The sequence below is a fragment of the Oncorhynchus mykiss genome, chromosome Y (assembly GCF_013265735.2).
Source record: "Oncorhynchus mykiss isolate Arlee chromosome Y, USDA_OmykA_1.1, whole genome shotgun sequence".
Taxonomy (NCBI): Eukaryota; Metazoa; Chordata; class Actinopteri; order Salmoniformes; family Salmonidae; genus Oncorhynchus; species Oncorhynchus mykiss.
This window is the reverse complement of record NC_048593.1, coordinates 26,548,060-26,568,541: the sequence shown is the minus strand read 5'-3', so window position 1 is coordinate 26,568,541 and position 20,482 is coordinate 26,548,060. Positions and strand designations below refer to the sequence as shown.

Genomic DNA, 20,482 nt, shown 5'->3' with positions numbered 1-20,482 from the left:
TTGATTTGAAATAGTACTGGTAATTGAAAAAAGTAATTTATGCTCGATTTTTTTTTCCAGACATTTGATTTTCTACATAGATATACAGTGCCTTGCGAAAGTATTCGGCCCCCTTGAACTTTGCGACCTTTTGCCACATTTCAGGCTTCAAACATAAAGATATAAAACTGTATTTTTTTGTGAAGAATCAACAACAAGTGGGACACAATCATGAAGTGGAACGACATTTATTGGATATTTCAAACTTTTTTAACAAATCAAAAACTGAAAAATTGGCAGTGCAAAATTATTCAGCCCCCTTAAGTTAATAGTTTGTAGCGCCACCTTTTGCTACGATTACAGCTGCGATTCAGCCCCTTTACTTTCAGTGCAGCAAACTCTCTCCAGAAGTTCAGTGAGGATCTCTGAATGATCCAATGTTGACCTAAATGACTAATGATGATAAATACAATCCACCTGTGTGTAATCAAGTCTCCGTATAAATGCACCTGCACTGTGATAGTCTCAGAGGTCCGTTAAAAGCGCAGAGAGCATCATGAAGAACAAGGAACACACCAGGCAGGTCCGAGATACTGTTGTGAAGAAGTTTAAAGCCGGATTTGGATACAAAAATATTTCCCAAGCTTTAAACATCCCAAGGAGCACTGTGCAAGCGATAATATTGAAATAGAAGGAGTATCAGACCACTGCAAATCTACCAAGACCTGGCCGTCCCTCTAAACTTTCAGCTCGATCAGAGATGCAGCCAAGAGGCCAGTGATCACTCTGGATGAACTGCAGAGATCTACAGCTGAGGTGGGAGACTCTGTCCATAGGACAACAATCAGTCGTATATTGCACAAAACTGGCCTTTATGGAAGAGTGGCAAGAAGAAAGCAATTTCTTAAAGATATCCATAAAAAGTGTTGGTTAAAGTTTGCCACAAGCCACCTGGGAGACACACCAAACATGTGGAAGAAGGTGCTCTGGTCAGATGAAACCAAAATTGAACTTTTTGGCAACAATGCAAAACGTTATGTTTGGCGTAAAAGGTTAAAATTGATGGGAAGATGGATGGAGCCAAATACAGGACCATTCTGGAAGAAAACCTGATGGAGTCTGCAAAAGACCTGAGACTGGGACGGAGATTTGTCTTCCAACAAGACAATGATCCAAAACACAAAGCAAAATCTACAATGGAATGGTTCAAAAATAAATATATCCAGGTGTTAGAATGGCCAAGTCAGAGTCCAGACCTGAATCCAATCGAGAATCTGTGGAAAGAACTGAAAACTGCTGTTCACAAATGCTCTCCATCCAACCTCACTGAGCTCGAGCTGTTTTGCAAGGAGGAATGGGAAAAAAATTCAGTCTCTCGATGTGCAAAACTGATAGAGACATACCCCAAGCGACTTACAGCTGTAATCGCAGCAAAAGGTGGCGCTACAAAGTATTAACTTAAGGGGGCTGAAAAATTTTGCACTGCCAATTTTTCAGTTTTTGATTTGTTAAAAAAGTTTGAAATATCCAATAAATGTCGTTCCACTTCATGATTGTGTCCCACTTGTTGTTGATTCTTCACAAAAAAATAGTTTTATATCTTTATGTTTGAAGCCTGAAATGTGGCAAAAGGTCGCAAAGTTCAAGGGGGCCGAATACTTTCGCAAGGCACTGTAAATGGATAGAATCAGCACCATTTCTGTTATTCGGTTAAATGTGTCGAGCAAGCATATGATAGACAACAACCCATGCTGAAATAATAGTTAAATAACTATAAACTACTACGGATTGGAGTAATTTTGATTATGTCACAAGTAAATTCTACAATATCACTGATGCATATTGTTAGACCTTTATTGTCCATTGACATGGAAATGATGAACCATTGTATACCAAACAAAAATATAAATGCAACATGCAACAATTTTACTAAATTACAATTAATATAAGGAAATCAGTCAATTGAAATAATTTCATTAGGCTCTAATCTATGGATTTCACTGGGGAGCCAGGCCCAGTTCATCAGAATTAGTTTTTCCCCACAAAAGGGCTTTATTACAAACAGCTGTCCGGGTGGCTGGTCTGACGATCCCACAGATGAAGAAGCCGGATTTGGATGTTCTGGGCTTGCGTGTTTACAGTTGGATGTACTGCCAAATTCTCTAAAACGACATTGGAGGCAGTTTATGCTAGAGAAATGAACATTAAATTATCTGGCAACAGCTCTGGTGGACATTCCTACAGTCAGCATGCTAATTGCACGATCCCTCAAAACTTGAGACATGTGGCATTGTGTTGTGTGACAAAACTGCACATTTTAGAGTGGTGTTTAATTAGCTTACTGATATACCATACCTGTCAGGTGGATGGATTATCATGGCAAAGAAGAAATGCTCACTAATGGGAATGTAAACAAATTTGTGCTCAACATTTGAGACAAATAAGCTTTTTGTGTATGAAACATTTCTGGGATCTTTCATTTCAGCTCATGAAACATGGAACCAACACTTTACATGTTGCGTTTATATTTCTGTTCAGTATATTTTTCCCTTACATTAAAATACATACTTTACATCCCTAGGTGGCCAACACCTTTTCATTGTTGAGTCTGAATGATGTCATTATACCTAATGCAGCCATTAGGATCACCTACAGCTTTGGTTGGGGTGGTTCATATAATTGGTGATATTGTAGCAGCTGTGGTGGAACAGCAAGAGTAGGGGCTAGTGTGACATCGCTGGCAACAGGCGCCTTGACTGATCCACAAATCACCTTGCCACATAAATAACTACTCATTATTTGTAGATCAGTCAGTCACCAGAAATGGTTTAGAAAAGCTGTAAGTGGCTTGGCTGGTACTAGTAGACAAAATATCCCTAAATAACTCAACAGCCCCTCCCTGAGGCTTCTATGTGTAACATGCATACTGTGGTGGAAATCATGATAAATGATTTTTTTTTTTACTGAGATTTAATTTTCAAACTTTCAGTGACTGAATTTTGTATGTATATTTACTACAATGAACAATATGGAAAAATAAAAAAATATGAAATCCCTGCTGTGTACACTTCCAAATCATTCAAACCGATAATTTCCCCAAGATTTATTATGATGAGATGTTACAATCTTCCCTAAAGCCAGTCACAAATCCTTTAATAGTGACAGCATCATCATTAAAATTGTACATGGAAGGCCATTTATTGGTATTTTGGTTAGGATAGTGTATTGTCATTGAATGTATACACATTTCCTATGTTATGTCAAACATTCCTCATTCACAGATTACCCTTTTGATCTGGTATTGATGTGAAATAAAACATTGCACTTCCATAATGTATTTTTGATCTGAGGTAATTTTTGAAACTTTTTTGGTTACTACATGATTCCATATGTGGTATTTCATAGTTTTGATGTCTTCACTGCTAATCTACAATGTAGAAAATAGTGAAAATAAAGAAAAACTCATGAATGAGTAGGTGTGTCCAAACTTTTGACCGACACTATATATTTAAATCTGACCTTTGTTCCCTTCTCTGCTTGCTCTGAACCAGGGAGGATCTTAATGTCAGGGCACAAGCTCTCACTTACATGAACTAAAACATTCATGAGACTATGAAATTAAAACATATGAAGGACAAATAATTGGACATGAAGAAGACAGGAGATTATCATTGCAACAGTACATCACATAAAATAGATCATATCCTATTCCCCGGGAGCTAATTCAGAACGCCCTAAACCAGTCTAGCAGTTTACTATCATACCTACCACTGCAGTCCTTTGATCTGTTGATGCAAGAGAAGAGTATCAATACGACAGCTCGTGGATTTGCAATTGGAACGTGTGTACGTACTGTGTACAATACCACTCATTCAAAATAAAACAGTGTAAGTGACATGTATTGTCTCAAATGGGTTGATGTTTCCAGGCTGTTAAGCATTCCCAAAGTTTTTACGTTCTTATCCTGCCCTTCTGTTTCTATGTCCTGCAGCGTGTCCTTTGGGCCAGACAGAGGTGCTGAACAGGCACTCGTGGTTGTTCTGTGCCTGACTCTGAGTGGTCTTGACATCATTCACTACTGGGCTGGTGGTGCAGGGTCCTCACTCTTCTCCATCGCCCACTCTGGGGTCACTGGGGTCACACATTCTATATTTTTTGAGCTTTGCTTGGCCAGGCTGCCATAAATAGCCATAGCCTAAAGAGAAGGGAAAAATAGATACTGTTACTGTTCTGAAATAGGAAGAAGAGCGAGAGACAGGGAAGATGGCCTGTGCAATCACACATAATTAAATAGCTTAAGAAACAGAGACAGACCTGTGTGACCATGCCACTGATGTCACCAGAGTTGGAGGGCAGCAGGATAGTGTTGGACTCTTTGGCTAGCTTGGAGAAAGCTGAGACGTACTGCTCAGCCACACTGAGGGAGGCTGCCGCGTTTCCATTCTGTCCAAAACACAATGACAGTTGGGTCAAGTGCCATTTAGACACAATAGATCAACATGTACACACTTACATGAACACGATGAAGCCATCACAGCTACTTTACCTGCTCAGCTAGAGCCTCTGACAACAACCGGATAGCCTTAGCCTTGGCCTCTGCTTTGGCTAAGACAGCATTGGCCTCACCTAGGTGAAGATAAAGATAAGAGTCATTCATCAGAAATGGTGACAGAGACTAGAGTCCTGTCCAGAGGGTGTACTTGTACATCAAGCTTCCTTACATTACAGAAACATTTGTCATTTACCCAGAGTGACTTACAGTCAGTGCATTCAACTAAGTTTGATGAAGCAAACAGGAGCCGTTCGGGGCCTCCCGGGTGGTACAGTGGTCTAAGGGTTCGAGCCCAGGCTCTGTCGCAGCCGGCCGCGACCGGGAGGTCCATGGGGCGACGCACAATTGGCCTAGCGTCATCTGGGTTAGGGAAGGTTTGGCCGGTAGGGATATCCTTGTCTCATCGCGCACTAGCGTCTCCTGTGGCGGGCCGGGCGCAGTGCGCGCTGACCAGGTCGCTAGGTGTACGGTGTTTCCTCCGACACATTGGTGCGGCTGGCTTCCGGGTTGGATGCGCGCTGTGTTAAGAAGCAGTGCGGCTTGGTTGGGTTGTGTTTCGCAGGACGCATGACTCTCGACCTTCGTCTCTCCCGAGCCCGTACGGGAGATGTAGCGATGAGGCAAGACAGTAACTACTAACAATTGTATTTTGAGAGTTTCTCCCATTCTTCTCTGCAGATCTTCTCAAGCTCTGTCAGGTTGGAAGGGGAGCGTGGCTGCACAGCTTTTTTCAGGTCTCTCCAGAGATGTTTGATCGGGTTCAAGTCCGGTCTCTGGCTGGGCCACTCAAGGAATTGTCAAGAAGCCACTCCCTGTGGTGTCTTGGCTGTGTGCTTAAGGTCGTTGTTCTGTTGGAAGGTGAACCTTCACCCCAGTCTGAGGTCCTGAGCACTCTGGAGCAGTTTTTCATCAAGGCTCTCTCTGTACTTTGCTCTGTTCAGCTTTCCCTTGATCCTGACTAGTCTCCCAGTCCCTGTCGCTGAAAAACATCCCCACAGCATGATGCTGCCACTACCATGCTTCAACGTAGGGATGGTGCCAGGTTTCCTCCAGATGTGACGCTTGGCATTCTGGCTAAAGAGTTCAATATTGGTTTCATCAGACCAGAGAATCTTGTTTCTCATGGTCAGAGTCCTTTACGTGCCTTTTGACAAACTCCAAGCGAGCTGTCATGTGCCTTTTACTGAGGAGTGGCGTTCGTCTGGCCACTCTACCATAAAGGCCTGATTGGTGGAGTGCTGCTGAGATGGGAGTACCTTCCAGAAAGACAACCATCTCCACCTAGGAACTCTGGAGCTCTGTCAGAGCGACCATCGGGTTCTTGGTCACCTCCCTAACCAAGGCCCTTTCCCCCCCAATTGCTCAGTTTGGCCAGTCCGCCGGGCTCTAGGAAGAGTCTTGGTGGTTTCAAACTTCTTCCATTTAAGAATGGAGGCCACTGTCTTCTTGGGAACTTTCTATACTGCAGACATTTTTTGGTACCTTTCCCCAGATCTGTGCTTTGACACAATTCTGTCTCAGAGCGATACAGACAATTCCTTCAGCCTCATGGCTTGGTTTTTGTCAACTGTGGGAGCTTATATCAGCAGGTGTGTGCCTTTCCAAATCATGTCCAATCAATTGAATTTACCACAGGTGGACTCCAATGAAGTTGTAGAAACATCTCAAGGATGATCTATGGAAACAAGGATGACCCTGAGTTCAATATCGAGTCTCATAGCAAAGGGTCTGAATACTTGAGTAAATAAGGCTTCTGTTTTTTATTTGTTATAGGTTTTCAAAAATGACTTCAAACCTGTTTTCGCTTCGTCATTATGGGAAATTGTGTTGATGGGTTCTGACTACTAAACTTGAACAAAAAAAATTCAGAGAGAGAGGGGAATGTAGAACGCTTACATTCTGTCAATATGTTATTGTTGGACATCAGGGATCCTATGGGGAGGAGTAAGGAATTTGGGGCCGAGGTCAGGTCAGAGGAAGAACAGATATCCCTAAGGTTCTGGATAGCAACAGAGGTGTATTTGTGAATGTGAATATGTTTGTCATTTGCAGCTGTATGACACAGTGGGTGAATAAACTTGGTTTGAGCTTTACTAAGCGTCCATGAGTTTTCTTTACTCTGTTTATTTGGAACCTAACAGTGTATAGATTTACATGTTTTTATTTAATCTATTTTATAATAAGGCTGTAACGTATCAAAATGTGGAAAAAGTAAAGTGGTCTGAATACTTTCTGAATGCACTGTATGTGTATCAACCTACCAGCTGCATTATTGATCTGTTCTGCTTTCTGTCCTTCCGAGGCCAGGATCTGAGCTTGCTTGCGACCCTCAGCAACATTGATGGCTGCTTCCTTGTGCCCTTCCGACTCCAGCACAGTGGCTCTCTTCTTACGCTCTGCCTCCACCTACACAATGAAAGGCAGTCAGAAAGAGTGTATAGATGTTCTATTTTAATTTGACCAGTTTCTCACAGCAGGAAAACAATCCTGTAGCAACAGGAAATGCAAATTATTATGTGGATTATAATTAATGGACATTTTTGTGGGTTGATATTTTTTCGTAAGGGCAAATCAAGTCTGAAATTTGAAAGTTTAAAATTAAGATGTCCTTCAGCGATGTTTTTATACTTTTGCTGATGAAAAGCGATATCCCAAGCATAAATACAGTAAAGTACACACACTAAAATAGTAATAAAATAGGTTTTGAGCAAAATAGTGTTCTATATTGCTCCTCTATTGTCACTCAAGAAAGGAGAGGCCGATGACATCATGAATCCCTAGCTGACCAACCCCTTGTATGCCGTACTTCTTGAAGTTTGCAGTTGTCTAAAAAACAACCCCCCCCCCCCCATTGTGCTGTGTCATGATTTACCTGGACCACCTATTGAAATGTGATAAATGAGCTGAAAAGGAGACTCGAGTAGGACTTCAAAATACACTACAAGTTTGCATTTTCTGCAACAACAGAGTGATCAAATTAAGAGAGTACATCTGTACACATACAAAACTGATAGGCTAAGATTAAGCTCATGTTCAGCGATAATTTCAGGTTGAAGATCTGTCTCCCAGTTTGTTGGCAGCAGGGCCAGCCCCTCTCACCTGCATCTGCATGGACTCTTTGACACGAGGTGGAACATGTATATCCTTGATTTCATAACGAAGGCAACGGATTCCCCAGTCATCTGATGCCTGGTTTATGGAGTGGACTATGTTGGTATTTAGGGTCTCTCTTTCCTGAAGAAAGAAATATATAAAACAATAAGGTAATGAGATAAATAAATACAAATTCACTCTGAAACACAATTTTGAGTCTCACCCTGAATACTTTGTCCAGGGTCAGTTTTCCTAACTCTGAGCGCATGGTGGTCTGAGCAAGTTGGGTGACAGCATACTCTGGGTCCTCAACTCCATAGCTGGCCTGGAAGGAAGTACATCTTGTTATCAACATCTAAAAACAAAGCAAAAACATTCAATAAACAATAACATCAAGACATCATGGTTTTCACCAACCTACCTTAAAAGGATCCAATATCCTAAGATAGAGGACTCCATCTATCTGTAGTGTCACATTATCTGTGGATGTAATCAGACATCAGTTAATCCAGAGCCGAGGACCAACTGACTACATTGCAGTGAAAATGACAGTGACAAACACAGTGATGTCACTCACCTAAAGAGACCGCAGACTGCTCTGGGACATCAATAACAATCTCTTTAAGACTTTGAACATAACGAATTTTGTCCAGGATTGGGATAAGGATATTCAAGCCCTACAGAATATACAAAAGAGGACAAGATGCATAAAAATGATCAATTTGAGATATATATATATATAAATATATTCAGGATTTATACTTTGATATAGTGTGATAATATAATTAAGGGTGCAGATCACTGGCTAATTGCAGATCAATGGGTAAGTTACCGGCTCCAAGATGCGATGGAAGCGGCCCATCCTTTCCACAACCCAGGATTCTTGTTGTGGTACAAACAGAACCACAGTGTTCATGGGTAGACTGGATGCCCATCGCTGCTGGGCTTGTGTCGCCCACAACACTGGCACTGTGGGCACTGTCCTCTGGGAATGCTGGAGGGAAACAATAACAAACACCATCAGAGTGACACATTGTTGCATCATGACCAGAAAATTACTCCATGAGCGTTGGAACTTGAAAAGCTACATAATGATGGAGCTTGAAACCTCAGTGATTAGCTATGACCCAAAACATGATAGAAATTAGATATCTAAATAGTTATTCATTCCTTGCTTGTTATTCACCGGTAGTTTCAACAATAGCCAGCTAGCTATCTACTGGTACTCTTTCTGGTTTCAATGCTAGTTAACATGATGGATATGAGTTGAATACCCAGGGTGCGTTCAGCAGGACACAACGTTTTGCAACATTCAGATACAAATATGCTATGTAGAACAAACATGCCGCTCTGACATGTTGAATAAGGAATAACGTCAGCTCTATTAATTCATGAAACGGAGGGCTGAGCACACCCCCATCCACATCAACTGGGCTGTAGTGCAGCAGGTCGAGAGCTTCAAGTTCATCGTTGCCCACATCACTAAGGAATTATCATGGTTCACACACACTAACAGTCGTGAAGAGGCCACGACAATGCTTCATCCCCCTCAGGAGGCTGAAAAGATTTGGCATGTGCCCTCATATCCTCAAAAAAATACTAGAGCTGCATCATTGAGAGCATTTTGACTGACTGCATCACCGCTTGGTATGGCAAATGCTTGATTCCACCACAAGGCGCTACAGAGGGTAGTGCATATGGCCCAGTATATCTCAGAAAATGGTACCGATGCACCAAGTCTGGAACCAACAGGACCCTGAACAGCTTCTACCACCAAGCCATAAGATTGCTAAATAGTTAGTTCGGGTAGCTATTGGTTAACTATCTGCTTTGATCCTTTTTCCACAAAATGCCAATTTATGCTTAATACGAAAATGTGGTTGGAGGTTCCGTGTGGAAGGTGTGACGCAATTGCGAAGCTTCCAGAATCATACAGAGGCCAAATTGAGCTCCTTACCCCATCGCCTCCCAAATTTTGTAACAATGTGGTGGGCTCCATAAAGCTCCGCAGTGACCTGATTGATTGGCGGGAGGTGCTATATAAACACAAATGCACATCCTTGACAGCACTGCTCCGTGAAGCAGTATGAATGCCCAGACTTCTGCAGAGGCTGTGTCACCGTAAATGCTGCCAATACAGACGTCAGATTGCCCACCTGTGTGTAAACTGAAGATGGATGCCACAAACGTGTTTGTGTGTAAAATATTGTTGGCTGCAACTGTTAAAACCAGTTAAAACAGTGTACAGCAGTGACGGTGGGTGCCTTTTGAGGACAATTTTTATAGTTTATGATGAGGGAGGGCGATTTTCTTTTCATGAGCATGGACTTATTTCTAGTACAGCATTTTGGATGAAAGATTTGAGGTGACACATGGACAGACAATGACACATTCAATACCGCCTTGCACACTCTTGCCTGTATCTAGCTAAACTAATGTGTAATCATTAGTACAAGAGTTGTAAACAAGTTTCTATTGGACAAATGCAGTTTTGTTTATCCCTGTTTCGTTCTGTTTAAAAAACATTTTAACAGAATCAGCTGAATAAATACTCCCCTAATCACACAAAAACAGTTAACTTTCCTAGCCATATACAAACAGCTTGTTGCATTCCATCATGCATCTACACACTCTCATCCTCTGAACCTTTTCCCTTCCCTTGTGGACTTCAATGCACAACACATCAGCTGTCTGTGACCAGGTGAAAAAACCTTTCCAAGCCAAACCTTCATATCATAACTGCTACACACAGGCTACATCCCTGTCACCATATAACATAAGGTAACGTCATAGTCAACATAGCTACTAGAACTAAGGTGTTTGTAAACTCACTACAATCATGCAGTACAGTCAGTAAGCAGTTTCACCAGTGGGCCCTGGTGGCAATACATTAGTAAAACCAAAAGCTTACCTTGACTAGGAATTGTTCCACTGTTGGATAGTAAAAGCCAGCTAGCTAACAAAGCCTCCCTATACTTGAGCTGTGTGTGAGTAAGCTAAACTAGAGCTATATTTCATTTAAAAAAGCAAATGCAGCTCTGTCCTCCTCCTTTATTTTTGGGGGTTCAAAATTGTTGTCTATCTTTTTGAGTAAACTACTCAACACATTTTATGCACAGCAGTGCTAGCTTGGTGTAGCTTGTGCTTTCAGTACTAGATTCATTCTCTGATCCTTTGATAGGGTGGACAACATGTCAGTTCATGCTGCAATAACTCTGGAAGTTGTCATTATTACTGTGTAAGTCAATGGAAGGGGGTGAGAACCATGAGCCTCAGTTTTGTATTGAAGTCAATGTACGGAAGCTAGCAGTCCTCTGGTTACACCATGGTGCTATCCTACAGAGGGCTGTTTTTTAAAATGGTTTTATTTCACCTTTATTTAACCAGGTAAGCTAGTTGAGAACAAGTTCTCATTTACAACTATGTTGAGGCTACTGTAGACCTTCATTGCAAAACATTGTCATTTAATCAATTATTTGGTGACATGTGAATCGATTTTGTATAGTTGTATCTAAAAAGGATACATTTTTAAACGTTTAAATATTTGTATGAAATTCACTGATGTGGTTGGTCCTCCGCTTCCTCCTCTGGTGCACAGCAAGTGTGTATTTTGAATTTCTAAAATGATTTTGACATATGAAAGTTGATGGATTGATGTTTCTAGAACTGTACTGCAATTGAGAATCGATTCACATTTAAATAGAGTATTTGGCTGTTTTGGATTCCAGAGCCAATTTGCCCTGGTCTAATATCGGGCTAGTAGCTAGCTAACTGGTTTGGCAAGCTAGCAAACTAACTGCATTGAAATACCCTGCATTTTACCTTTAAAACAGCACCACCGGTCCGGCACAATGTTTGGAGCATTTTCTTAGCGTGGTTGTTGGCTGATATGTATGTGGCTTAGTTTAAAATAAAAATGAATATCCTCTCGTATATGACACTCGGCCGACCCAGGAAACGAAAGTTACAACTTGAGGTGGTGCACTGGTTAAACACGTCCCCTTGTTGATATGGGAAACGGAACTCTGGCGATTATCTGTCCAGGTGATGCGTATCTTACTGCAACAAATACATTATTCTACCTTTAAAACATATACATTGTGAATGTTTAATAAGTTAAAAACTTTCTGATGTCTTTAAGCATGGTTGTGTAGGTTGACAACAACCTGAGTTCAAATTTCCCGCACTTTTCATATGTTGTAGTCGTTGATTTATATAAACATTGGTTGCAGTGCGCATGCCGGCATAGATCGGATGTGGGGGTTACAGCGAGACCTGACCGTGTGGCGACATGCACTTCCCGCGTGGCAATGTAATCAATAGCTGGAGTCCCAATGAAAATAAGAGGGGAGTATTATCGGATTGTGTGTACCCGAGGCTCCTGTCTCGATGCTGGCTGGCCGGCCCTGGCAGAGAGAATAAAAAACGGAACGCTAAAACAAGGTCAGAAGTTAGTATAGCCAGGTAGCTACAGTAGCTAGCACCTGCAACTGATCAGCGGTAGTTATGGTAGCACCGATGAGGCCAATCATTTTTACATTGTGCTGGGCTCTAAGTTACATCAGAACAAAAGCTGATGACCGAGGTAAAATTTGTTTATATTGGATATTCGGTTTTCTCACTTCAATATCTATTGAACCAAGCATGCCATGACTATGAAGCTGTTATATTCTGAATCAGGGGTGGATAGTGGAAAATCTACTGCTTCTTTTGTTGTTGAAAATATGTATATATTTTCCACCGTTCAATCTTCAATAGCTCTTAGACAAAGTGTGCCATGACTATGAAAATGAAATATTCTGAATCGGAGGGTGATGGACTAACATTATTATAATAACATTTTTTTTAAATGTATCTGTCACATGTGCCGAATACAACTTTACTGTGAAATGCTTACTTACAAGCCGATAACCAACAATGAAGTTCAAGAAAGAGTTAAGAAAATATTTACTACATAAACTAAGGTGAGAAAAATGTAATTAAATCGAAAAGTAACACAAGAAAATTACATAACAACGAGGCTATATACAGGGGCGACCAGTACTGAGTCAATGTGCGCGTGGGTACAGGTTAGTTGAGTTGGTTTGTAAAGTGACTATGCATAGATAATAAACAGCGAGTAGCAGCAGTGTAAAAACAGGAACACCTATTTGACAATGCTTTTCATTGACTACAGTTCAGCGTTCAACACCATAGTGCCCACAAAGCTCTTCACTGAGCTAAGGACCCTGGGACTAAACACCTCCCTCTGCTACTGGATCCTGGAATTTCTGACGGTCTGCCCCCAGGTGGTACAGCTGCACCATCGAGAGCATCCTGACTGTTTGCATCAACACCTGGTATGGCAACTGCTCGGCATCCGACCGTAAGGTGCTACAGAGGTTAGTGCGTATGGCCCAATACATCACTGGGGCCAAGCTTCCTGCCATCCAGGAGCTATATACTAGGCGGTGTCAGTGGAAGGCTAAAAAAAATTATCAAAGACCACAGTCACCCAAGTCATAGACTGTTCTCTCTGCTAACGGACGGCAAGGGGTACCGGAGCGCCAAGTCTAGGTCCATGAGGCTCCTTAACAGCTTCTACCCCCCCAGGCCATAAGACTGCCGAACAATTAGTCAAATTGCCACCCGGACTATTTACATTGACACCCCCCTTAATTTTGTTCACTGCTGCTACTCGCAGTTTATTATCTATGCATAGTCACTTTACCCCTTCCTACATGTACAATTACCTTGACTAACCTGTACCCCTGCACATTGACTCGGTACTGGTGCCCCCTTGTATGTAGCCTCGTTATTTTATTGTTTCATTTTATTTCATTTTTTACTTTAGTTTATTTAGTAAATATTTTCTTAACTATATTTCTTGAACTGCATTGTTGGTTAAGGGCTTGTAAGTAAGCATTTCACAGTAAGGTAACGACCATCAGTCCTAATGGCCTGGTACTTGGGGCTCAATTGTCTCTATAACCACTCTGGCATCAATGCAAATGGGATGGAAATCACATCAAACACTTATCATCAAAACAGTATGTGCTTTTAAAATTCACATCACTGTGATTGATCAATTTGAAGAAAGAAGTTCAACAAAAGGTTGATACTGAGTGGAGAACATGGTCGTTGTGGATGTTGTTTCGAAGCCTAGCACAACGAAATGGACAGCTCTTTCTAAAGTGATGATGAATTCAAAACACCCATATACTTAGTAAAGCTTATGCATAAGCATAGCCCTAATATAAAACTCACCAAAAAAAGAAACGGCCCTTTTTCAGGACCCTGTCTTTCAATGATAATTTGTAAAAATACTAACTTCACAGATCTTCATTGTAAAGGGTTTAAACACTGTTTCCCATTCTTGTTCAATGAACCATAAACAATTAATGAACATGCAGTTGCAGACTGTAGGCAATTAAGGTCACAGTTATGAAAACTTAGGACAATAAAGAGGCCTTTCTACTGACTCTGAAAAACACCTAAAGATGGATGCTCCGGGTCCCTGCTCATCTGCGTGAACGTGCCTTAGGTATGCTGCAAGGAGGCATGAGGACTGCAGATGTGGCCAGGGCAATAAATTGTAATGTCCGTACTGTGAGACGCCTAAGACAGTGCTACAGGGAGACATGACGGACAGCTGATCGTCCTCGCAGTGGCAGACCACGTGTAACAACACCTGCACAGTGTGCAAATCAGGTGCAGTCCATGAGGAGGAGATGCACTGCAGTACTTAATGCAGCTGGTGGCCACACCAGATACTGACTGTTACTTTTGATTTTGACCCCCCTTTGTTCAGGGACACATTATTCAATTTCTGTTAGTCACATGTCTGTGGAACTTGTTCAGTTAATGTCTCAGTTGTTGAATCTCGCTTTGTTCATACAAATATTTTCACATTTAAAGTTTGCTGAAAATAAACGCAGTTGACAGTGAGAGGAAGATTCTTTTTTTGCTGAGTTTATAAGTCCAAGCCCTAAATAAAAACAATTAAAATACCTGAATTTGACACATTCAAATTTAGCCTACATTTATATTGCATTAGTAATTGATTTTGAATAGTCGAGGAATAGGGAATTTTAAATGATAGGCTCACATATTACCTTTAGCTACAGAATATCTCCCACTGTGAGTTTCCATCTCCATTCCTTTTTCCACTGTGCAGAGAGAGGGTCTGTCAGCAGTTTAATTAAATATGTTTCTTTGTGAAAACATATTACTATCGATGTTCTTGAACAGATTTCACTTTGCTTCCCAAATTAAGCACTGGGTAGTTGCAGGAACAGTGTTGGAGAGCCCATGGCATACAGAGATTGGGCGGAATATCACCTGTCGGTGAGTAGCCTTACACGACATGAGTGAACAATGTAATGGCGGGAAAGTGATCTCCATTCGCTATTCCAGTGCATACGGATGACATGTCTTTTTTGTCTTGCCCCTTTACTTGCCCATTTGATAATGGCTCATTCTAGATCCCCAAAATATTAAATGGTGGAAAAAGTACTAAGTTGTCATACTTGAGTAAAAGTAAATATACCTTTTTTAAATATACTACTTGAGTAAAAGTCTAAAAGTATTTGGTTTTAAATATACTTAAGTATCAAAAATAAAAGTAGAAACCATTTCAAAGTCCTTAATAAGCAAACCAGACTGAAGAATTTGTATTTATTTTTTATTGCTCGACAGCCAGGGGCACACTCCAACACTCAGACATAATTTACAAAAGAAGCATTGGTGTTTACTGAGTCTGCTAGATCAGAGGCAGTAGGGATGGCCAGGGATGTTTTCTTGATAAGTGTGTGAATTGGACCATTTTCCTGTCAAAATGTAGCAAGTACTTTTGGGTGTCAAGTAGTAAAGTACAGATGCCCCAAAAACAACTTAACTAGTACTTTTGGCTTAAATACTTTACACCTTTGCTAATTTTAGATATTAGTAAAGACAGGATTCAATTGAGAATAGTCTGATGGGTGAAAATATGATCACTTGATGAGAGAACAGTGTGTGCAGCCTAAAGCAAGGTAGAGAGCAAGCTTTTTCCTTTTTTTATGACTTTCTAAATTCATCATTGGCCTAAAGTCGCATCTTGCAGACCATATATATATATATATATATTTTAATTTCTAAAATGTGTGTCTTTCACAACTAAAATTGTTACATAACTCAATCTAGGATATACAGTGGCAAGAAAAAGTATGTGAACCGTTTGGAATTATCTGAATTTCTGCATAAATTGATCATCAAATTTGATATGATCTTCATCTAAGTCACAACAATAGACAAACATTGGGTGCTTAAACTAATAAGACACAAATTATTGTATTTTCTTGTCTATATTGTATATATCATTTAAACATTCACAGTGTAGGTTGGGGAAAGTATGTGAACCCAAAGGCTAATTGGAGTCGGCTAACCAGGAGTCGAACCATTGAGACGAGATTAGAGATGTTGGTTAGAGCTGCCTTGCCCTATAAAAAACACTCGCAAAATATGAGTTTGCTATTCACAAGAAGCATTGCCTGATGTGAACCACGCCTTGAACAAAAGAGATCTCAGAAGACCTAAGATTACGAATGGTTGACCTGCATAACGCTAGAACGGGTTACAAAAGTATCTCTAAAAGCCTTGATGTTGATCAAGACAAATGGTCTATAAATGGAGAAAGTTCAGCATTGTTGCTACTCTCCCTAGGAGTGGCCGTCCTGCAAAGATGACTGCAAGAGCACAGCGCAGAATGCTCAATGAGGTTAAGAAGAATCCTAGAGTGTCAGCTAAAGACTTACAGAAATCTCTGGAACATGTTAACATCTCTGTTGACCAGTCTACGATACATAAAACACTAAACAAGAATGGTGTTCATGGGAGGACACCATGGAAGGAGCCACTGCTGTCCAAATAAACCCAGTGCTGCACGTCTGAAGTTTGTAAAAGTGCACCTGGATGTTCCAAAGCGCTACTGACAAAATATTCTGTGGACAAAGGAAACTAAAGTTGTGTTGTTTGGAAGCAGTTATTAAATCCAAGGGTTCACATACTTTTCCCACCCCGCAAGTGTAATGTTTGTTATTTGTTTGTTATTAGTTTAAGCAGACTGTCTATTGTTGTGACTTAAAATATGATCTGATCTTCATTTATGACCAATTTATGCAGAAATCCAGGTAATTCCAAAGGGTTCACATACTTTTTCTTGCCACTGTAGTACCTGTTTAAATTGATCACTTTTACACAGCCACTTTTATTTTATACAGCGAAGTTCAATTATAATATAAAATAATGTCATGGGACTTAAGCATATCTTGTCTAATAAATGAACAACTCTACAGCCTTATGGCAGGGTGCATAGCCAGATAACATACAGTACATTTGGCTAACTCATATTCTGTTCTTCTGAAATACATTTTCTTAAATAAATAATGAATTTATTGTGATGGTGTATATTAAATAGATGTATTATACTTTTCCAAATGTAAATGTTCCAAAGGCACACATCAGTGGCCTGGAGATGCTAAATGTGTTTGTTAATTAGTCTACCTGTCAATTACCTTGAGACCAGCAGTCTTTTGCATGACAATAACCAGCTGACAAAATGTAATGTCTGGCATTGATTTTTCCACATTGAATGACCTTTGTCTTGTCTCTATCTCCCTGTAGAGTGATTCTAAGGTGGTGCCCCAGACAGATCTGGTACCTACCCTTGCCTTGCTCCTGGGCATCCCCATCCCCTACAGCAGTGTGGGCAGGTCCTGCTGCCTCGGTTCCCTGCAGACAGCCAGATAGGGGGTGCACCAGCAGGTCTCAGCCAGGCGGAGGCCAAACAGGTAATCACAGAGCTGTAATCATGCCAGATACATTCATGTGCTGTATATTGAATATTACAGTTTACTGCACGTCTCTGCACATATTTGAACCATGAATAGCCAAAGACATCCAGAGTGTCTGTCTCTCAGCTGCATGCAGACTTCTCCCGCCGCCTCCTCTGAGTACCTCACCACTGTCAATGATGGCCACTCTCCCACCCCAGAGCTAGTGACCTCCCTGCAACTGTACCTGACCTCTTTTCGGGACACCTGCCGAGCCACATGGGCATGCTTCGACCCAGCCAAGATGGCTGCCGGCATAGCTTTCCTGGCATGTACCTGCGTGGTATGATGTCCTCTGTGCTGGTGAGGGAGAGTGGTCTGCTGAGGGTCCCTTTGGTGGCAGCCACTGGGGTAGGGGTGTGTATAGCTGCAGGTCAGCTGTTTACACAGGGCTATGCTGAGGGGTCCTGGTGCCTAGCGGCTGTAGCCCTCTCCTCTGAGGTACTGCTGCTCTGGAGAGCCTGACTGGGCCAGCAAGACTGCTGAGGGTGGAGAGGTAGCCCCAAGGAGTGACTGACTGACCCTGCCTCGCTTCTTATTTACCCCTCCCCTCTTGGTGCTCCTCCTGCGCTGTGACTCCCTGCTCTCTGACAGCTATGTAATAGCAGAGGGCTGTGTGGTCACCTTTCTGCTTTTCTCCTTGAGCCTCTGTCTCCTTCCATCTCACCTGGGACGGCCATGACCCCCTGGCATGCCTGGGGGTGTTTTTAGGCTCTCTCTCCCACTCCTTTCATGGCTGTCAGGAGGAGCCATCCCTTCCTGCCATCCCTTCCTGTTCCCCTCCCGCCTGTCACAGGTGCAGGACAGCTGTCTGAAGAACCTGATCTACATCCTGTCTCTGGCCTCCTGGATCTACAGTAACTGCTGTGGCGCTGCAGCAACCTGAATAGTCCTGGTGGTACGGTGTTCACGGCCTGCTGGATCCTGCCCCGGCTGTCGGTCTGTTTTGGGCTTCAGTGGGCTATGGCTGAAACCCCGGAGGACAGCTTTAGGAACCTGGTTGAGCTGATCAGCCTGGTCCAGCGGGCCCTCCTCAGGGCTGCCTTCTCTCTGCTGGGCTTAGGGCTAGCCCTGCTCTGGCTGCCCAGGCAGAGCTGCACCACCTCCTCTCCCCCGCTCTACCAGCACATGCACTGCTCTCTGGAGGAACCAGCCAGGCAGGCCAAATATATTTTATATTTGAGATTCTTGAAATAGCCACCCTTTGCCTTGATGACAGCTTTGCACACTCCTGGCATTCTCGAAGGAGTTCCCACATATGCTGAGCACTTGTTGGCTGCTTTTCCTTCACTCTGGGGTCCGACTCATCCCAAACCATATCAATTGGGTTGAGGTCGGGGGATTGTGGAGGCCACGTCATCTGATGCAGCACTCCATCACTCTCTTTCTTAGTCAAATAGCCCCTAACAAGCCCAGAGGTGTGTTGGGTCATTGTCCTGTTGAAAAACAAATTATACTCCCACTAAGCTGCAGAATGCTGTGGTAGCCATGCTGGTTAAGTGTAGATTGAATTCTAAATAAATCACATACATATATTGATCATGAATATGAAGCTCAGTTTCTGCTGACGTGTCTGTATGTTTGCGCGTGTGCAGTGGCTTGGCCGCTGGTGTGTGCGGGGGACGAGGAGGAAGAGGAGGCAGTGGGGAGGAAGGCAAGGACAATGCTATCATGGAGATGAGACTGACAGAGAGTCCCCAGCAGTTCAGCTCTGCCCTTCTTCAGCTAGCAACACGCTACCTATTCATTAATGGGGCACATATAAACAAACACAGACACACCCCTGCGATTGACTCAGGAGCTCCTCTCTTCTCTGATCTTTGCATCAGTCTGTGCAACTGGTATCCTCAGGAGACATCTAATGGTGTGGAAGATTTTTGCACTCAAGTGCCAATTCACATGAACCACAGTATATGTTTTTAGTGTCCTTCCTTCCTGCTCTGTGTGATAGATCATGCTCTCAAAAGGAGTTATGCGTATTCTATACCATGTTATTAATCATCACGTCTTCTCTGCCATTTTATTAAGCATGATTTATTTTCTAAAAATCTCTAAATTTGCAGGTTGATGTTCGAGGCCTAAGGGTTCCCGGAGCAGTGTCTTTGTTCTGGTGGAGGTGACCCTCGTGATGAGAGTCGACATGGCAGTGGGCCGTTGGTTTAAGAGACTCTTCCTTGACACGTCTAGGTAGCGCTGCTCATGCTCCTGCTCTGTTGCAACTGACCAGGGCTCACTCTAAGGTTCTCTACTCTGTACATCCCTATCTGGTTCTAGGGGCGAGGCAAGGGGAGACACGAGGATGGACATAAGTGATCTGGGGAAGTCTCCATAAGGACAGCCATAAAGATCTGGAGAACGCGAGATGTTATGTTTGGGTGACTCCATCCTCAAAATGATGAACTCTAAAACTATTGAACTACATCTGTAAAATTGGGAAAGGTCCAAACTTTACTTGCCAATGTATTGCATATCGGGAGAACCGATATCGAGGATGTTTGCAGAGTGGATGGGAAAGGGACCTATGAGACCCACACTCTTGCACATACTCAGTTAGGTGAGATGTGTCAAAAGGAAATGAGTGGATAATGTGCAAAAGCAATGATTGAATCCATCCGTGCAACGTGCATTATGTCTGTCATCTCAATTGTCTGCTGAAGGAAATGATCTATTCTTATCTTGTGTTTCTATAATTGTCTAGTTTTTTTAAACAATCGATGTGCAGCACCAAAGATAATAGGACAATGTTTTAATGCAACAGCAATAACTTTCTTAATTCATCTCTAATAAACAGTTTAATTCATAACAATGTTTTCTAATCACAAATATACAGTAGTCTTACATGGGCCAGTAATACACCTTTCCCTGGGACAGGTGTCCAGCTTTGATGAATGCCTTGTGTGAGGTGTTGGATGAAAACATTTAAATAATAATGATCCAGGACATAAGCATTGAATGTTTATTTATTTCTCTGTGGTAGATGCAGTGTGCTCTAGGTTACTGGACAAAG

General features: G+C 42.1%; 2 protein-coding genes across 11 annotated transcripts; one reads left to right on the top strand and one right to left on the bottom strand.

The window, feature by feature from the left end:
- Nucleotides 1-1,815: 1,815 nt before the first annotated feature.
- On the bottom strand, nucleotides 1,816-11,738 carry LOC110509878 (stomatin-like protein 2, mitochondrial). Its single transcript, XM_021591057.2, has 10 exons — nucleotides 11,447-11,738; nucleotides 8,457-8,618; nucleotides 8,202-8,301; nucleotides 8,046-8,104; nucleotides 7,848-7,949; nucleotides 7,631-7,765; nucleotides 6,793-6,937; nucleotides 4,526-4,605; nucleotides 4,294-4,422; nucleotides 1,816-4,174 (listed from the first exon to the last, which is right to left on the bottom strand). The coding sequence occupies exons 1-10, from the start codon at nucleotides 11,486-11,488 to the stop codon at nucleotides 4,055-4,057; spliced, it is 1,074 nt and encodes a 357-aa protein (XP_021446732.2). The 5' UTR covers nucleotides 11,489-11,738; the 3' UTR covers nucleotides 1,816-4,054.
- Nucleotides 11,739-11,835: 97 nt separating this feature from the next.
- On the top strand, nucleotides 11,836-20,415 carry LOC118945277. Of its 10 annotated transcripts, none has more exons than XR_005040389.1 (4): nucleotides 11,836-12,209; nucleotides 17,267-17,433; nucleotides 19,539-19,662; nucleotides 19,750-20,415. XR_005040389.1 is itself a non-coding variant. In XM_036967503.1 (4 exons), the coding sequence occupies exons 1-4, from the start codon at nucleotides 12,201-12,203 to the stop codon at nucleotides 19,541-19,543; spliced, it is 252 nt and encodes an 83-aa protein (XP_036823398.1). In that variant the 5' UTR covers nucleotides 11,856-12,200; the 3' UTR covers nucleotides 19,544-20,415. The 10 variants fall into 10 exon arrangements, 3 of the variants coding, with proteins under 3 accessions (XP_036823398.1, XP_036823397.1, XP_036823396.1); XR_005040392.1 differs by adding an exon at nucleotides 12,801-13,005 and having other exon boundaries at nucleotides 11,856-12,067; nucleotides 19,539-20,415; XM_036967503.1 differs by adding an exon at nucleotides 14,880-14,950 and having other exon boundaries at nucleotides 11,856-12,209; nucleotides 19,539-20,415.
- Nucleotides 20,416-20,482: the final 67 nt, after the last annotated feature.